This window comes from Syngnathus acus, chromosome 23, assembly GCF_901709675.1.
Source record: "Syngnathus acus chromosome 23, fSynAcu1.2, whole genome shotgun sequence".
Lineage (NCBI taxonomy): Eukaryota > Metazoa > Chordata > Actinopteri > Syngnathiformes > Syngnathidae > Syngnathus > Syngnathus acus.
Window position 1 is genome coordinate 3,698,111 of NC_051107.1, and position 14,950 is coordinate 3,713,060.

Below are 14,950 nucleotides of genomic sequence, written 5' to 3' on the forward strand. Positions count from 1 at the left end.
TGGCTGGTTGATCTGTGACGTCGCTCGGACACTCCATTAGGTACACCACAACTTTCAGGCCACTTCATTAGGGAATAATCATGGTCAAAGTTTAACTGAAAGAGAAAAGTGCCCCACCCGCCCTCACCCCCACCTTCTGATTGGCTGGTTGATCTGTGACGTCACTCACGGACACTCCATTAGGTACACCCCCACTTTCAGGCCATTTCATTAGGGAAAAATCAGGGTCAAAGTTTAACTGAAAGTGAAAAGTGACCCACCCGCCCTCGCCCTCACCCCCACCTCCTGATTGGCTGGTTGATCTGTGACGTCACTCGGACACTCCATTAGGTACACCGCCATTTTCATGTGTACATACTACCTAATCACAGGCCACTTCATTATGGAAAAATCATGGCCAAAGCTTAACTGAAATTGAAAAGTGCCTTACCCGCCCTCACCTCCTGATTGGCTGCCACATTTGTGACGTCACCTAGGGACACTTCATTAGGTACACTACCTTTGTGAGGTGACAGGCCATCATTAGGGAAAATTACAGTGACCTCCTCCACGACACGCATGGACACATCACAGGTGTACCCAAGTGTTTGAGTGACGAAATGTGAAGAGATCTGTATTTTTATTTCCATGGACAGCAACTTAATTCTTAAAGCTAAACTTGCCCAATCACAAGACAACACTTTGGTATTAACGTGGTCAGACACTTTTAATTTGTTTGAACAATGAATCATAGAATCAGATCGCCATCAAGTGATTTTTAAGTACATCAAGAGGCCCGGGGCTGCTTGAAACCAGCACCTGTCCTCTTTTTTTCTCCTCAATTCTGCAGCTTGGAGATCAAATAAAATTAACATTGAAAGAAAAAAAACAAAAAGAAAACCAAAGGTACAGCATCACTCCTTCCAGATGTCACTCATATCCTGTGTGCTTTGTGGAGAGAGAGAGAGAGAGAGAGAGAGAGAGAGAGAGAGAGAGAAACAGACTACCATAGTATTTAAGATTGCTTGTAAAATGACCTGTAAATGTAGATTAGCAATTGTATATTAGGTAGATAACGTTTGGTTGGTTGGGGGAAAAAAAAGAATGGTTAACATCAATACAATCAGAAGGTCTGAGCTCACAAGTGAGGTCGCTCACACATGCACTAAATAAAATTAAAATGAATTCAATTGAAGCAAAATGACACCAAATGACTAGCTTGATTTCATCTCATAAAATAGGTTGGATTTAAGTTAAAAATGACTAATTGACATTATTGCACATGAGCTAAAGACAGTAATACTCTTGCAGCTCTGTTCGCTGACCCTCCTCATCATCCTACGTGACACATTCAGACACCTGGTGAAGAAGGTTCTTTAAACGGCAACCAAAGAAAAAAAAAGTGTGAAACCAAAATGCAATTGTGTGGAAAATTTCATTCTGCAAGAGCTCAAGGTGAAACACTGATATTGTGCTAGGACAGACAGGAAATGGCTGAACAAGTGCTTTGTCAAAAACACACAAAAAAAAAACAGGCTTATTGTAATTGAGGCGCATTTAAGAAGAAGAAGAAAAAAATAATAAACAGAAAAACATAGCCTGTGCTATCCTGACATGGTGCAGCAATGTCAAAGCCTAACTGCCAGGTTCAACCTGTAAGAGAGAAATCGTTCTGGACATAAAAAAATAATGATGGTGATCATGATGCTGTTTTTACCCTCCTCCAAGATTGCTGCTACATTAAAACCGCACGTATTCATGTGCAACATGGGGAGGGGGGGAAAGGATTTGACGATCTACATACTGTTCTGTTTTTGTCCTCCTTTTTCTGTAATATATATATATATATATTTATATATATATATATAGATTTTTTTTGTACATGTTCCGCCGCCTCTGGTTACTGGTATCGATTGGCAGTGTCCAGGTCCAATAACATGGCAGAGTGATTCAGTAAAAACACTGGAGTCGCACTGAGGTTTATTTTGAAAGGAGTCACTCTGGAGGAGGCTTACAGCTGGTCGTTGGCATCCCCGCCGCTCCCGCGTCTGCGCTCACACCGGCCCGTTGACGGCCACTTCTTGGGGCGCTGGCGGCTCCTCTCTGAGGTGCACAGGGATGCCACACTTTAGAACATGACACCACTACACCCGGCCACGGGAAGTCGTGCAAATTATATTAGAAATTTTCGCTTTAAATTAGGACACAATTAGGCCAATATTCGCTTTTTAAATTTTTTTTTTTTTTTGCATTACAACACATGCAAACCCAAGCCCATACCTCCTTGCCAAAAAATGTCTTCTCTCTGTTGTCAAGTTGAGCAAATAGACAAAGCGTTAAAGCAGAGAGAACCAACACGCTTTAATATGATGCTTTGAGTCTGTAGACAATCATGAACGCATCTTACATAAATGACTATAGTCATTAAATTAGCCGATGCACGAGAATCACCGAGTATTAATATTAGTATAAGTATTAGCTAAAACACTAGCTTGAATAACATGCTAAGAAGTGAGCAGAAACACGCTACGTTGACATAAGAAAAATCATACTGACAAAAACCGGTACAAAATAGATTTCTACGGAAGGTGGTAAGGCAGACAACTTTTGGGGTTGCCGTAGTTCGGACATCCCTGTCACTCGCTTGAGTCCAAGTGGGCGTTGGCGGAGTGACAACTTACTTCCTGTCAGTCTGTGCGGTTACGGGTGATTCCTCAGGAGGCTGCTGCGAGGCATCTGGAGGATCTGACAGTGAGAGTTTCTCCAGGGACACAGGACTCTCCTCGCTGCGCACACACAAGCCGGTTTGAGCTTCACAGTTCATTCGTCACACTCCCTTATTAGTCACCCATTTTGCCTTGGAGCTGCTGGTAGAAGCATCAGTACTGGTGGAAAAGTCCTCCGTCAACATGCAAACTTGTATTTAGGCTCAAGTTGCAGAGAAGTGCCCAGTAATTTGCACTCGCGACTTTCACCTATATTTAACTCGGTGTGGTACTTTTTGCTTCAATTATAGTTTTCTTATACATAACAAGCAGAAGGGGGATTTTGAACCTTGTGACGTCTGCTGTCTTGCCGCCGCCGGCAGCTGCTTTGGAGACGATAGTTGCTGCAGAGTTGAGTTCCTCGCCGTCGGAGCCTCCGGGCGAGCCGCTGTCCGAGGCGGCGGGAGGAGCCGCCGTCACGTCCCCCGAAGGCCCCATGCGGGGCGAAGCGACGGCGTCTGCTTGCGCGCGAAAAGGAAAGCAAGTGAGATGGGCGGAACAAAATGGCGCAATCTGGTCCGACCAGATGAACTCACCGCGCTTCTCGTGGTTTTGTTTGGCTTGTTTGTCCGCGTCGCTGCCTCCAGTATCTACGGGGGAGCTGCACCTGACTGTGCTGGAAGGGAAGAAAAGACACTTGAGCGCTAGCACTGGAAGAGTATTCATTCATTGAGTTTTATTAGAATGGGAAATAGGAACATTTTGGCTACGCGGCCCAGCGTAAAATGTCCAAGTTGAAGACATGCAAGCTAACCTTGAGAACGGCTGGAACGCCGTGAAATTGGCCCAGCCCGTTTCCTGGGTCTCGTTTCCAGCACCGGCGGGAAGTGCATCCCAGCCAGATGGAGTCTGGGATGCCGTGCTCCCGTCAGAGTCCCTGAAATTTGCTGTCCAGCCTGGCCCTGGAGACAGGATGGGAAGAGAGAATATTAATAGTATTTCATCAAAATAAAAATTGGTTTCAAAAAAAGGATGTGAAAATAATCTGCAAGACAATTCTTTTTAAGAGTAAGGGACTTTGAAATATTTCATTTCATTCCGACACCTGGCAACTGTTGTAGCTGGCAAAAAGAGGCTACTTAAAGTCAACAAATGGGGTGTCGGACCTTAATCTTGACGCCCCACCTGTGTCTGATGTGTTCTGCTCAAACTCTTCCTCCTCGTCGGATTCGGAGCCGCAGTCTTGCTCCTGTCCGCCGTTTTCCAAGCTACTCCGGGAGCTTCCTTCTGATGTTTGGGACACCCCAAACCTGGGAAAGAGGCCCCACAATGAGCTTTAAATGGACCGTAGTAGTTGCATTCATTTATTTGAGCAAAGAACCATATTTACCTTGTTCTGGATTTAGCTTGCGTTGCATAGTTGATCTCCTTTTCCTCCCAAATGTCCTCTTCCTCATCCGCATCATCAAACTGATGTATCCTCTCTTTACAGCAGGCCTCAAAAGCAGCTGCGTTGGCCTGTGTTGCGAGTCGACACGAGAATAAACCGCAGAGGCATTTGCATGTCCGCATGCCATAAACTAAAGGCAAAGGTCGTTGCGGAAAGAAGTATTTTAGCATAATCCCGACTGACAAATTTTATTTGCAAAATGCTCCTTGTTTTAACCTCACATGGAAATTGCACAAGGATTTTTTCTACTTACTTTTTTTTAGCTTACTTGAGAGCACTTGCTGAATACTTACACTGTTATCATCAGAATCTAAATTGAAGTTTATTTCAGCAATTCGGTCAAATGTGGCGCTGGAGGGGAAAGGAAAAAAAAAAAGTTACATTACAATGAGAGCTAACAGGACACGCAAGGCTGACGGCAGACTTGACAGTCGCAACTCACTTGATATTTTCGTCGTGTTCGCTGAACTCCTCGTCGTTGAAGCCAAACTGGTCCACGAAGTTGGCGGTCATCTGCTGGATCTGATAGTCAGAGAAAGCCTGGGAATGTCAGAGGGACACCTTTTAGGGGGACGCCACTGCGCTGAGTGTCGCCGCGTTTTTTTTTTTTCCCAAGAGCGCGTGACCCTACCTGTTGGAGGGACAGGTCGTTCGGGAAGGGGCTCTCCATGTCGTCGTCCTCGCTGGACGAGTGCATGTTGTGCGTGCTCACCTGTACAACGCACGGCACAAGAAAACAGCTGAAGGCACCAAACTATTGGACAGCGATCAAGGCGAATGAACAATTCACGAAAAAGAAATCAAAATCGGGCTACTGTAGGAGTGGTAATCTTTTCTCTGTGGTGAACGTCTTCTCACCAGCTCTACTGTGTTTCTTCTGTTTGTTTCTCTCAGCGTTTCGTCCACAAAACTCTCCCAGCGACCTCTGCAGTCTTCGGGCAGCTCTGAATTGTTTAAAAAAATAACTTTAATTCATAATGACTGAGCGCTTGTTTCGAATGTTCCATTTACCTTTGATGAGGTCAGCAATCTGGGTCTGTACTGGCCCCTTCTCTAGGTTCTGGACCACCATGTTGGAAATTCTGGTCAGGTGACCCATGTTGCCTCTCCTGGTGCCACCCTCAGACCTGTGGAAGTCACAGCCACATTATTTCACCTGGAGATTTAAGAAATTACCCGACTGAGCAGATTTGTTTAAAAAAACAAACAAGAAAACACACTCACTGTATTTTATCGTTCTCCTCCCAGGCATCGAGGATCTTTTGTACCAATCGACACTTCTGGAAAAGCTGCACATTTGACCCCAATAAATAAATAAAAAGTGAAATCGAGCATATTGTTTGTCGATACTTCTATGGGGTGGAAGTCATTTTCTCACAGCTATGTATATGAAAAGGTATTCGGAAATGTCAAAAACAATGGCCGCTAGCCTGCGCGCTAACATCAGCAGCTCCCCATCTGACTAACAACAACACGGCGGTGCCGTCGAGCTGCACTTACATGTGCCACCAGGGTATTGTGGAGGGAGGTCTGTGGGTCACTGGTCCCGCCCGACTCCACCGCCTCGACTTGAGTTTCGGCGGCCGATGCCGCCTGCTGCCCGTTGTGGTTCTGGAGGCCCGGGTTGGGCCGCTCCTCGGAGGAAGGGTGGTTCAGGATGGCCGCCACACAGAGCTCCACTTGGAAGTGCAAAAAGTTATTCCACGAGTATTTGAAGAACAGATCCTGCGCAGCGGGACAAACACCAGACTTAGTATCGGAGTCGAGCTCGGGTTTTCGAATTGAGGTCGGGCCTACCAGTAGTAGGTCCATGGTGCCGAGGTCGCATAGCTCCTGGCAGATACTGGGGGAGGTGGTCTGCAGGAGGGCAGCCACCAGTCGGGCCACGTGAAGGCGGGCGTTCCCCAGTGGCTGATCTAGAACGCCAACGGTGGTCAGTATTGCACCTTTCTGCAGACGGAAGAGGAAGAGAGAGCTCAAAGCCCTTTCGTGGATGCTGGAGTGAAGTTCATCAAGTGCTTGGCAAAGTCAATTCGCAGCTTTGTGTGCCATGCACTGTGTGGCGGTACCTTTGGGGGATCCAGAAGAAGCTGCTGGAAATCTTTTAAATGGGGCTCAATGGCATTTAAAATACTGCTGTTGACAGTGTAAGACCTTTCATAACCCTGAGAATACAGATCCATCAGCCCTTCCAACCTGGGGAGGAGAAGATCACCTATCAGCCCTTGTTCACAAACGATACTCTACACTGACACGATAACAAATTCCGAGTCGTCAACCCAATGAAGAGGAATTGGGTAACCTGGTGATCTCTGGCGATTCAGTTTTAAAAATCTGAGCGAGTGCTGGCTTTATTCGCATACTCACCCAGACCTCCTGGTCTCCAGTAAGGTAAGTAGCACTTGAGTTCCGTTAACAATGGAAGCCTCGTTCCTCTCGCCCTCAAACATGTTCTTGAGGAGTCCTGCTACAGTTTCTTGTCTGGAAGAAGCCATTTTGTTGACTGAGCAAACTGAGGCGCTGCTAATGATTCAGTTCATCTCGAGACGGAGCGACTTACGACTCGAGCACAGCCAATAGCGGATCGGCCTCCATGTTCTCCTGCATCTGATTGGCCTGGTCTCGGCTAAGGCGAATTATGTCACAAAGTGTTTGGGACGCGTTTGATTGTCTCTGACAAATTGGAAAGGAAAACCAGGCATTCAAAAAAAATGCACGCTTGGGAGGAAGAATCTAAATTCGCCCCGGGGACTTACCTCCTCATCTTTACCAGTATGGATAAGCTCAATGAGTCTTTGAACGAGCTTCTCTTCATTCAGCCACTTGAGGAACATAAAAACATGTTGGTTATTTAAGGATACGCTGCTTCACCTGCTAAATTGCAGATCATGGTTATTGTAAACTACCAATGAGTTTTTTTTTTTTTACTGTCTACAGGCAAGTCAGAGTTTTGAATTGGAGAGCTTACATGAAGGACCTCCTGCCTCAAAGGGGCAGGCTCCACACAACTGATGAGGCGAAGCAGCAGGTCCATCATAGCAGACGCATCTATGTGTTTCAGCACCAGAGCGATGAAGCCTTCCTTCTTCTTGAGAAAGGCGATCACCTGAGAGCGGCAGATTGACAGACAAATGCCACAAGGTGAGCATCCGTGCCGTTTGGCCGCACGAGGCCAATGCAGCTCTACCTCTTCGGTTTTCCTGGCAATGAGATTGCCGATGGTTTTGCTGAAGAAGCTGGCGAGCAGCGGGTTGAGGGGCGGGTCCTGCTCCAGAAAGTGGTAGAGCATCTCCAGGAGAGATTCTTCTCCGCCCAGCTTATCGTTTATGATAGACACGTCTGAGGTCAGGAGCTCGCACGCAATGTTGGGAAGCCTGTGAGGAAGAAGAGGCAATTTAGAAGCAACATTTATTAAAATAGGGATAGCTCGCTTATTTGGTAGCATATCACATGATGATGTAACGAAGGTTACACATCACGAACGGACAAGTTTACGCACTTAAATCGGCTCCTCTCTTCCAAGTCGGCGGGCGGCTCTTTGGTGATGAGGCCGACCAGCTCCTGCATGCAGTGGTCCTGGGAGAGGAAGAGCAGCAGGCGGCGGTTCTGGGCCTTGCACTCCTGCAGCACGTCGTCTTCCTCCATCAGCTCGCGCAGCGTCACGTCCTCCCGGTCCAGCAGCTGGTCGATGTGGGAGGTGGTGTGCAGGTCAAACTTCCAAAACATGGTGGCCGCCGGGGTGGGGAACACAGCCCTGAGGGGAAAAAGTAACATGTTACATACAAGTGCATCACCAGACGCCCCCCCCCCCTCAAAAAAAACAACTCAATGCCAAAACCTACAGACTCTTTAAATACATTATAAAGTTAGTTTTTATCACCCATCTGTGAAAAGCATTTTGTATCTGCCACGTGAGGCGATCTCGAAGGGGCTACGGTAGTACATACCAGTGAATGAAATGTGGATATCTTTAATCAGACCTCTCCTGCGGGCAGGCAGGCATTTGTGTTTGTGCAGAAGACAGAAAGCGTGGGGGGGCCTGGCATTTATCAGCATGGGTCTCCTTTTAAAATGCAGGCCTGTTTAGGAGATGGAACGCTGGGAGGCTCACCATAACCTGCAAAGGGAGAGGAGAAAGAAAAAAAAAAAAAAACATGAGCAAAGTGAGAGTTGAACCATCATTTGCTTTAATATGAATTTAAATAAATTAGGAGCCAATTGGGTGGTTTCACAATGTTCACATCAATGGGCAAGGATGAAGAGGTTTCAACATCCCCCCATATTTTTAGGAACGCCAGGCCTGAATGAGGGCAAGTGGGCAATTTCCTGCCTTCTGAGCTACACTACTATCCAAGACGCCACGGCGTTTGTGTGCCAGGGAAAGGCCGAGAACCAAGACGGAGTTGTACTACTCGTTTCCTAGCACGCCTAAAAACAAAAGGCTGATTACTATTTTCGTACCACTAATTTTGTTTAATTACCTTTACTGGGTTCTGCGTACAGCTTTGTGCGAAATGAGGTGTTGGAAACAAATGAGGCCTGTTACTGTCGGCGTAAGGCGCACTCTGCTCACGACTCGGTAGCAACATGACTGATTTTAGTCAAACATCTCACGAGCGACAGGCGCTTTTAAACGGCTGGAATCTAACGCTATGGTGCTTGACAAAGGCCTGTATAATTATACAACTTTTCAGAGCGTGCACGTTTGTTTTCCTCGAGTGGTTACTATGGAGGCAAACAGACTCGGCCCGATGCAAACGCAGGGCCAAAATTCAGGAGCGTGCGACCCAACTGTTGATTGCAGAAGGTGAAATGAACTGAGGGCAAATCAAAGGCTTTCCTCCCTCCTTTTTTTTTTTTTTTTTTCTGGCCCTTTATTTTCCCCTCCCCTGCAACAGCAGCGGCGTCCATCTGGCATACATTTACAGAGTACACAAGTGCAATAATAACCCCGCGAGTGCTCCTCGTGGATGGCGAGCTGGGACGGCGGGAGCTTGACTTTTTACATCCAAAATAGAACCCGCAGGAGGCGACTGCAGCAACAACAATCGGCGAAACGCACGGCGCGGTTGAGGAAAAGAGGAAGCATAAAAAAGATGCGCGTTGTTGCGGACAAACCACAAAGTGGAGTTGGACAAGATGAAAAGGAACCAAGGAAACGGTATTGCGCAGATTACAGAAGCCCTAAAAGTTCGAAGAGTTAGAACATTGCACGTATGAGGAGCGTGTCCAGATTTGTCCACCTAAGCTGATTGTCAATATTCCCACAGAAACAAAAAAGGCAAAAGTGTGAGAACGCACGTCGTCATTGCGCTGAAGATTTGCATCATCAGCAGTCTCGTTTATGCTCACAACACGAGACTTTGTTGTAAAAATATGACCTTACACTTGTAAATTGTCTCCCTTTGAGTATATATATATCTTTTATCATCAGTGTGAACAGTCTGAACAAAAAATATATAGCTGCATTTTAAGCTTAGCCACAAGTGTCACTGACAGCCGAATTGGGGGGGGGGGGGGGGGGGGGGGGGTCAGATTTCTGTTTACTTGGACCATAATGGAAGCGTTAAGAGGTTGACTGGTTGTTCTGCATCTTTTCGTGTATGTGAATCTTATTTCCATCCATAAATGACGTCAAATATGCAAGTTGCTTGAGTTCACAAAGATCTTTAACCAATTTATACTTGTTTTTTTATAACAGCACTATGTACAAATTTTGATTATTTGAGCACTACCATAGACCGAGGAGCACTTCTAGTAATTCATTTTCCATTATTTGCCATGTGAACATTTATTTAGAATAACACTGACCTTTATGGTGTCTTGTTACGTATGGTTAGCCTGACAGTATAGCTGCCCAAAACAATATTAATAAAGTAATAATGTGCTTTCAATTAGTTTTTCTTTACAACTGTGTAGGTCATGGTAATCTACAATGGTTTTATCAAGGAAACCATACAATTCCTATTTGTGTTATTTGGGGTTTTTCACGACTTGGTCAATTACGCTATTAGGCTAACGATATAGTTCTACTGTCTTACACTAAATTAAAATAAATGTGGCCACTGGGTGTTGAGAGTTTAAACAAACAATTTATTAATCCTGGTAAATTGCTAGTTGAAAGAATTACAACGCATGACAAATGCACATTTGTAATGTTGTTGGGAGAGACGGGGTCGGATTTCTTGTTTACTTGAACCCGAACGGTAGCATACGGAACATTGTGAGAGTCTAAATTTTGTATTTTACTGTACACAGAGCTTAATACTCCCTCACATAAAAGACGTAAAAGGAGATCGAGGTACGAGTTCACGAGAATTTATCGTTAACACCACATGGCTCGGCAGCGGCTGGCCTCCATCGACTTCGAACGGCCTTAATTTTACAACATAACGCTGGGTAGAAGAGCTTACGTTTAAGAAAATTGGAGAGCAAAGAGGGCAAAAAAATAACAGGGCGTTCTTTGAACTGACACCTAACACACAATGGCGCCGAGGTTAAGTTCGTTGCCCTTAAGGGGTCACCCAAACGGAACACAATTCGGCTAAGTTAGTCGGTTGGGTGTGCTAAGGCTAGCTTGCGAATAGCAACTTACTCGCGCAAGTTAGCCAGCTTTAGCTTTAGTTCCTCCTTTTACGTTGAGTTTAGCACGGAAGCTAACTAGCAGCTACGATTAACATGAAGCGGAGTTACCCCCCCCCCCCCCCAAACTTTATGTTAAACTTTGTGGCCGAGTTGAGTACAGTAATCACATTATATCCGCCCACGAGAAACTTACCTTTGAATATCCCCCGTGCGTTTCCTCTTCTTTGCGTTAGACCGTTACAGCACTTTTTTCTTACCCCAGCCCGATCCCTTAGTCACTAGCTCCCCCCCAGCTCACAATTAGCCGCGTTAGCTTCACTGCATGAGCCTCATCTAGTGATTTGTTTTGAAGAACAGCCTGGGTCAGCCTTCGCCAGTTCGAACAAGCAAGCAGGAGGCTGTCTGTTAGCTTCAAGTTAGCCCCCGACGTTAAGTCCAAAGCGTGGCTTTAAAATTCACCCCGAGAGGCAAATACTGGGCCGCGGGCGGCTTGTTGGGCATCGATGGCCCCGATATCTGTTCTTTCGGACGGAGCGCGTTTGATTCGAACGAAATTCAAACGCGGAGCTAAGTTTAGCATGCAAAGCAGGAAAAACTCAGTCATATTTTTTCGAATCAAAATGGCGACGCTGGTTGGCGGGGACGCGCAGCACCAGCGTCGCGCGGGAGCGTGCATTTTGGCTAGTGCGCGGAAATCAGAGCAAAATCTATTAAAAACGACCATAACAAATGAATACTTTTCTATTCAATATATGATACATTAATGTCATGTAAATTTAAAATCCCCAAGTGTTTTTTTATTCCGCCGATTTCCGTCATTTTACTCCTTCCACATTTCCATTCCTCCCCATTCCAACTTAAATATTTTTAAAAATTGAGTGGGAAAATCACATTAAAAACAGGTTAAATTCGATTCATGAAATTATCCTAAGTAGTTTACAACAGTTTATTTTTAAAGTCAGTACTCATTCCTTCCCCTCTCGGCAAATTTACACGAATGTACTGCATTTATCCAGCCAACTTGATTACTCGCGGATTTGTTTACCCAAAATTATGATTCTTTAAACGTAAAAACGTTTATTATGAGTCATGACTATGCCTCCTTCCATCCTCCCACTTCTCTCTCTTCAATCCCACGATGCACTGCGCCGACTCACTCGGATCATGGACCAAAGCGGTAAGTGTTATTTCGTCAACCCCCCCCCCCCCCCCCCCCCCCCCCTCCTCGATAACATACTATTGTGATTTTTTGATTTATCTTTTTTAAATAACCTTAAACTGAAGCAACATGAAGTCCAGAACATGATCGAAAGTGCCGGATCGCGTTGTTAGCGTTCTGAGATCACCGTTCCATTTAGCATGGGCCAAGTTAGCGTCAACTAGCCACTGAGCCCTCCCACTAGTCGATAAAAGTTGACAACCCCCCAAGTGCTAAAACATCTATTAGGGGCTATAATGGTAATGATGGGTATTTAGATTAAAACTAAATCCATATTCAAAGTGTAGAGCTGCTACGTTATGTTTTAGTGACAGTGCTAAGCCTATAGGAATGCTAACGTAGCTAGCATCGATGCTGCAAGCGCTAACAGGATGAATTTGACGTCATCGTGATCGTTTTTTGTTTTCATAAGTTATGACAGGCTTCTCAAGCACTGTCTAGGTAATGCCAAAAATTGAAAGGCGTGGGTTCTGTGATGGTTATTCAGTACTTTAAAAATGTTTTTTTCAATGCTGATATTCAGTTTGTATCCCTGCGGCTTGCAGAACATACTTCAGGTCAAAGGTTTCCTCATTGTGACCCCCTTTTGACAGACAACGATCTCCAAGGAAGCGATGGCTCAGGGAGTCTGGGCGGACCGGATGTCCGCAGGCGCATCCCCATCAAGCTCATCTCAAAGCAGCCCCTGAGGGTTAAACCTCCGCCCCGTACCCAGAGGCCTGGCAACAGGCTGCCGCTAAAAACCGAAACTGCGGTAAAAGACGGTACGTGCTTGTTCGATCGCCACCAAGCACCTCACTTCTGTTTGCTTATATTTTTCTGTTTGTGATCACAGATAACTTTGGCTTCAAGCAAGAGAAGTTTGACTTTGGTGGTAAAGCAGGAGATGTGTTTGCTGCCCAGAGGAGATACCCACAGCCACTGTTTTGGGACTATAAGGTATATTACAACTTCAAATGCTTCGTTTTGTGTGTATTCTCACATCTTGTTCCTCTGGCAACAGTTGAATCTAATTGGCGAAAGGGATGAGGTCCCAATTCACTTCTGTGACAAATGCGGGCTTCCTATCCAGCTGTATGGACGTATGGTACGTGCCAAACATTTTGCAGAACAAAAAGCAATAACAATAAGCAACTTTGATCATCATCACTCTTACCAGATTCCCTGCAAACATGTCTTCTGCTATGAATGTGCTTTGCTCCATGAGAAGAAAGGGGAGAAGCTGTGCCCTGGGTGAGATTCAGATGTTATGCATTTTATTCCCCATAATTTTATAGGTGTCTTAATGTGTCTATAACTGTATTTTTAAAATATTGGTTTCGAATAACATGGCTGCATGTTATGTGTTCAGTCTGACCATGTACAGCTGCACAGACCCAGTGCAGCGTATTGAGCAGTGCCAGCGCGGCTCGCTGTACATGTGCAGCGTGGTGTCGGGCTGCAAGCGCACCTACCTGTCCCAGCGGGATCTCCAGGCCCACGTCAACCACCGTCACTTGAGGTCGGCCAAGTCATCAGGCCGCCAGGAGCCCGTACACCTGCCCCCGGCGTCAGATGTCCCCGAGCGCTTTCGCGTGCCCCCGCCCCACTTGACCAAGAACCACGTGCACATGGCCAACCCACACCCGCACGGTGGCCACGACCCGTACGGGCAGCCGCCGCCCCCCGTACCCCACGACGGGCCCCCCGAGACGTATCGTATCGCCACGGTGACCACGCGCAAACACAGCAACCTCATCACCGTGCCCATCCAGGATGACTCGTCATCGGGTCCGGGCCAGCCGCCACCGCACCACCGCCCCGGGGACTATCCGGGTCAGCCGCCCGTGGTGCCGCATGCCCACCACATGATGGGGCCGCCGCCACCGCCGCAGCAGCACTTTGGGCCGCCGCCCCCGCCCATCAATCACCCCATGCAGCACCCTCCCCAAGGCGGTGGGACACCCCACATGGTGTACAACCAGGCCCCGCCGCCACCCATGTCCGGAGCCCCACCTCCTATCACCCCACCGCCAGGTCACATCATGGGCCAAATGCCACCCTACATGAACCACCCACCCCCGGGACCTCCACCCCAGCACAGCGGACCCCCAGTAAACGCGCCCCCGCCTCATCACTATAATCCCAACTCCATGCCGCAGTTCCCCGAAGACCAGGGAACCCTCAGCCCGCCATTCAACCAACCAGGAGGCCTCAGCCCCGGAATGTGGCCCGCTCCCAGGGGGCCTCCCCCTCCACGGATGCAGGGGCCCCCACCTGGGCCCGGGCCCCACCACCCAGACCAGGGCCGCTACCGACCTTATTATCAGTAAACTGCCATCTCAATGACTGTAGGCTTGGAATATTTCCATGGGAATTTCATTTGAGAAATATTCCAAATTGGAGACTTTCCATGGGAAGGAAAAGTATCCTATCCAAGCATAAACAAACACATTTTATCATAAGCAGACATCCATGTAAAATAGATGGATCTCCTTGCCCAAGTATGTCAAAATGAAGTTTGTTTAAAGCCACCATTCAATAATTTAGTTTCATTAATTCCCATGGAAATATTCCAATTTGAAAATTTGGCAACCCTACCGGGCTGTACCACTTGTATGAAAATGTGATGGTAAACCTCAGGGTTGCAGTGTGGAAGTAGGTATTTTGATAAAACTGCCACTTGAGTTTGTGGTGCACATTTTTAGTTACTTGCTTTCCCGCTGAGCAGACAATAGACTTGGGAAAAAGCAGCCACCCTATTCTTTTTAATAAAAAAAAACAAAAAAAACTATCCTTCAAGTATTTTTGTCCCATATTATGTCAGCTGACCCATATCTCCTGGTACTTTATCAATGAAAATCCTACATTCAAAGTCCACTGGCTGTTCATCTAGAGAATGACATTGTTTGACCAATAGGTCTTCAAACACAGTTTTCATTCACAAATGTTGAGATGTTTAGTCCTGTTGAGTTTGTGTACCAAAGTTGGTTAAAAATTGACTTCAACATATGTTTTGGCAGTTTTTGCTTT

At 46.5% G+C, this 14,950-nt stretch overlaps 2 protein-coding genes across 8 annotated transcripts; one reads left to right on the forward strand and one right to left on the reverse strand.

The window, feature by feature from the left end:
- Positions 1 to 687: 687 nt before the first annotated feature.
- Positions 688 to 11,361, reverse strand: ppp6r2a (protein phosphatase 6, regulatory subunit 2a). Of its 5 annotated transcripts, none has more exons than XM_037243112.1 (24): positions 10,913 to 11,361; positions 8,082 to 8,251; positions 7,634 to 7,888; positions 7,322 to 7,508; positions 7,103 to 7,240; positions 6,891 to 6,956; positions 6,695 to 6,807; positions 6,502 to 6,615; positions 6,204 to 6,330; positions 5,932 to 6,084; positions 5,635 to 5,859; positions 5,359 to 5,423; positions 5,146 to 5,261; positions 4,993 to 5,078; positions 4,766 to 4,846; positions 4,577 to 4,656; positions 4,428 to 4,485; positions 4,075 to 4,202; positions 3,870 to 3,994; positions 3,499 to 3,646; positions 3,281 to 3,360; positions 3,034 to 3,205; positions 2,661 to 2,765; positions 688 to 2,082 (listed from the first exon to the last, which is right to left on the reverse strand). In XM_037243112.1, the coding sequence occupies exons 3-24, from the start codon at positions 7,858 to 7,860 to the stop codon at positions 2,034 to 2,036; spliced, it is 2,643 nt and encodes an 880-aa protein (XP_037099007.1). In that variant the 5' UTR covers positions 7,861 to 7,888; positions 8,082 to 8,251; positions 10,913 to 11,361; the 3' UTR covers positions 688 to 2,033. The 5 variants fall into 5 exon arrangements, with proteins under 5 accessions (XP_037099007.1, XP_037099005.1, XP_037099004.1 ...); XM_037243110.1 differs by having other exon boundaries at positions 4,993 to 5,099; XM_037243109.1 differs by having other exon boundaries at positions 3,034 to 3,202; positions 4,577 to 4,674; positions 4,993 to 5,099.
- A 468-nt stretch (positions 11,362 to 11,829) lies between these two features.
- On the forward strand, positions 11,830 to 14,920 carry cbll1 (Cbl proto-oncogene-like 1, E3 ubiquitin protein ligase). Of its 3 annotated transcripts, none has more exons than XM_037242923.1 (6): positions 11,830 to 11,896; positions 12,532 to 12,702; positions 12,774 to 12,877; positions 12,942 to 13,025; positions 13,098 to 13,171; positions 13,290 to 14,920. In XM_037242923.1, the coding sequence occupies exons 1-6, from the start codon at positions 11,884 to 11,886 to the stop codon at positions 14,248 to 14,250; spliced, it is 1,407 nt and encodes a 468-aa protein (XP_037098818.1). In that variant the 5' UTR covers positions 11,830 to 11,883; the 3' UTR covers positions 14,251 to 14,920. The 3 variants fall into 3 exon arrangements, with proteins under 3 accessions (XP_037098818.1, XP_037098816.1, XP_037098817.1); XM_037242921.1 differs by having other exon boundaries at positions 11,856 to 11,896; positions 12,484 to 12,702; XM_037242922.1 differs by lacking the exon at positions 11,830 to 11,896 and having other exon boundaries at positions 11,937 to 12,702.
- Positions 14,921 to 14,950: the final 30 nt, after the last annotated feature.

Coding starts and splice junctions, on each gene's coding strand:
- ppp6r2a (XM_037243108.1), bottom strand. CDS start 7,860: ATGTTTTGGAAGTTTGACCTGCACACCACCTCCCACATCGACCAGCTG. Junction 7,241..7,321: donor TTGCCAGGAAAACCGAAGAG/GTAGAGCTGCAT, acceptor TGCCGCTCTCAG/GTGATCGCCTTTCTCAAGAA. Junction 6,808..6,890: donor ATACTGGTAAAGATGAGGAG/GTAAGTCCCCGG, acceptor CCAATTTGTCAG/AGACAATCAAACGCGTCCCA.
- cbll1 (XM_037242922.1), top strand. CDS start 12,414: ATGGTTATTCAGTACTTTAAAAATGTTTTTTTCAATGCTGATATTCAG. Junction 12,703..12,773: donor CGAAACTGCGGTAAAAGACG/GTACGTGCTTGT, acceptor TTGTGATCACAG/ATAACTTTGGCTTCAAGCAA. Junction 13,026..13,097: donor TCCAGCTGTATGGACGTATG/GTACGTGCCAAA, acceptor CACTCTTACCAG/ATTCCCTGCAAACATGTCTT.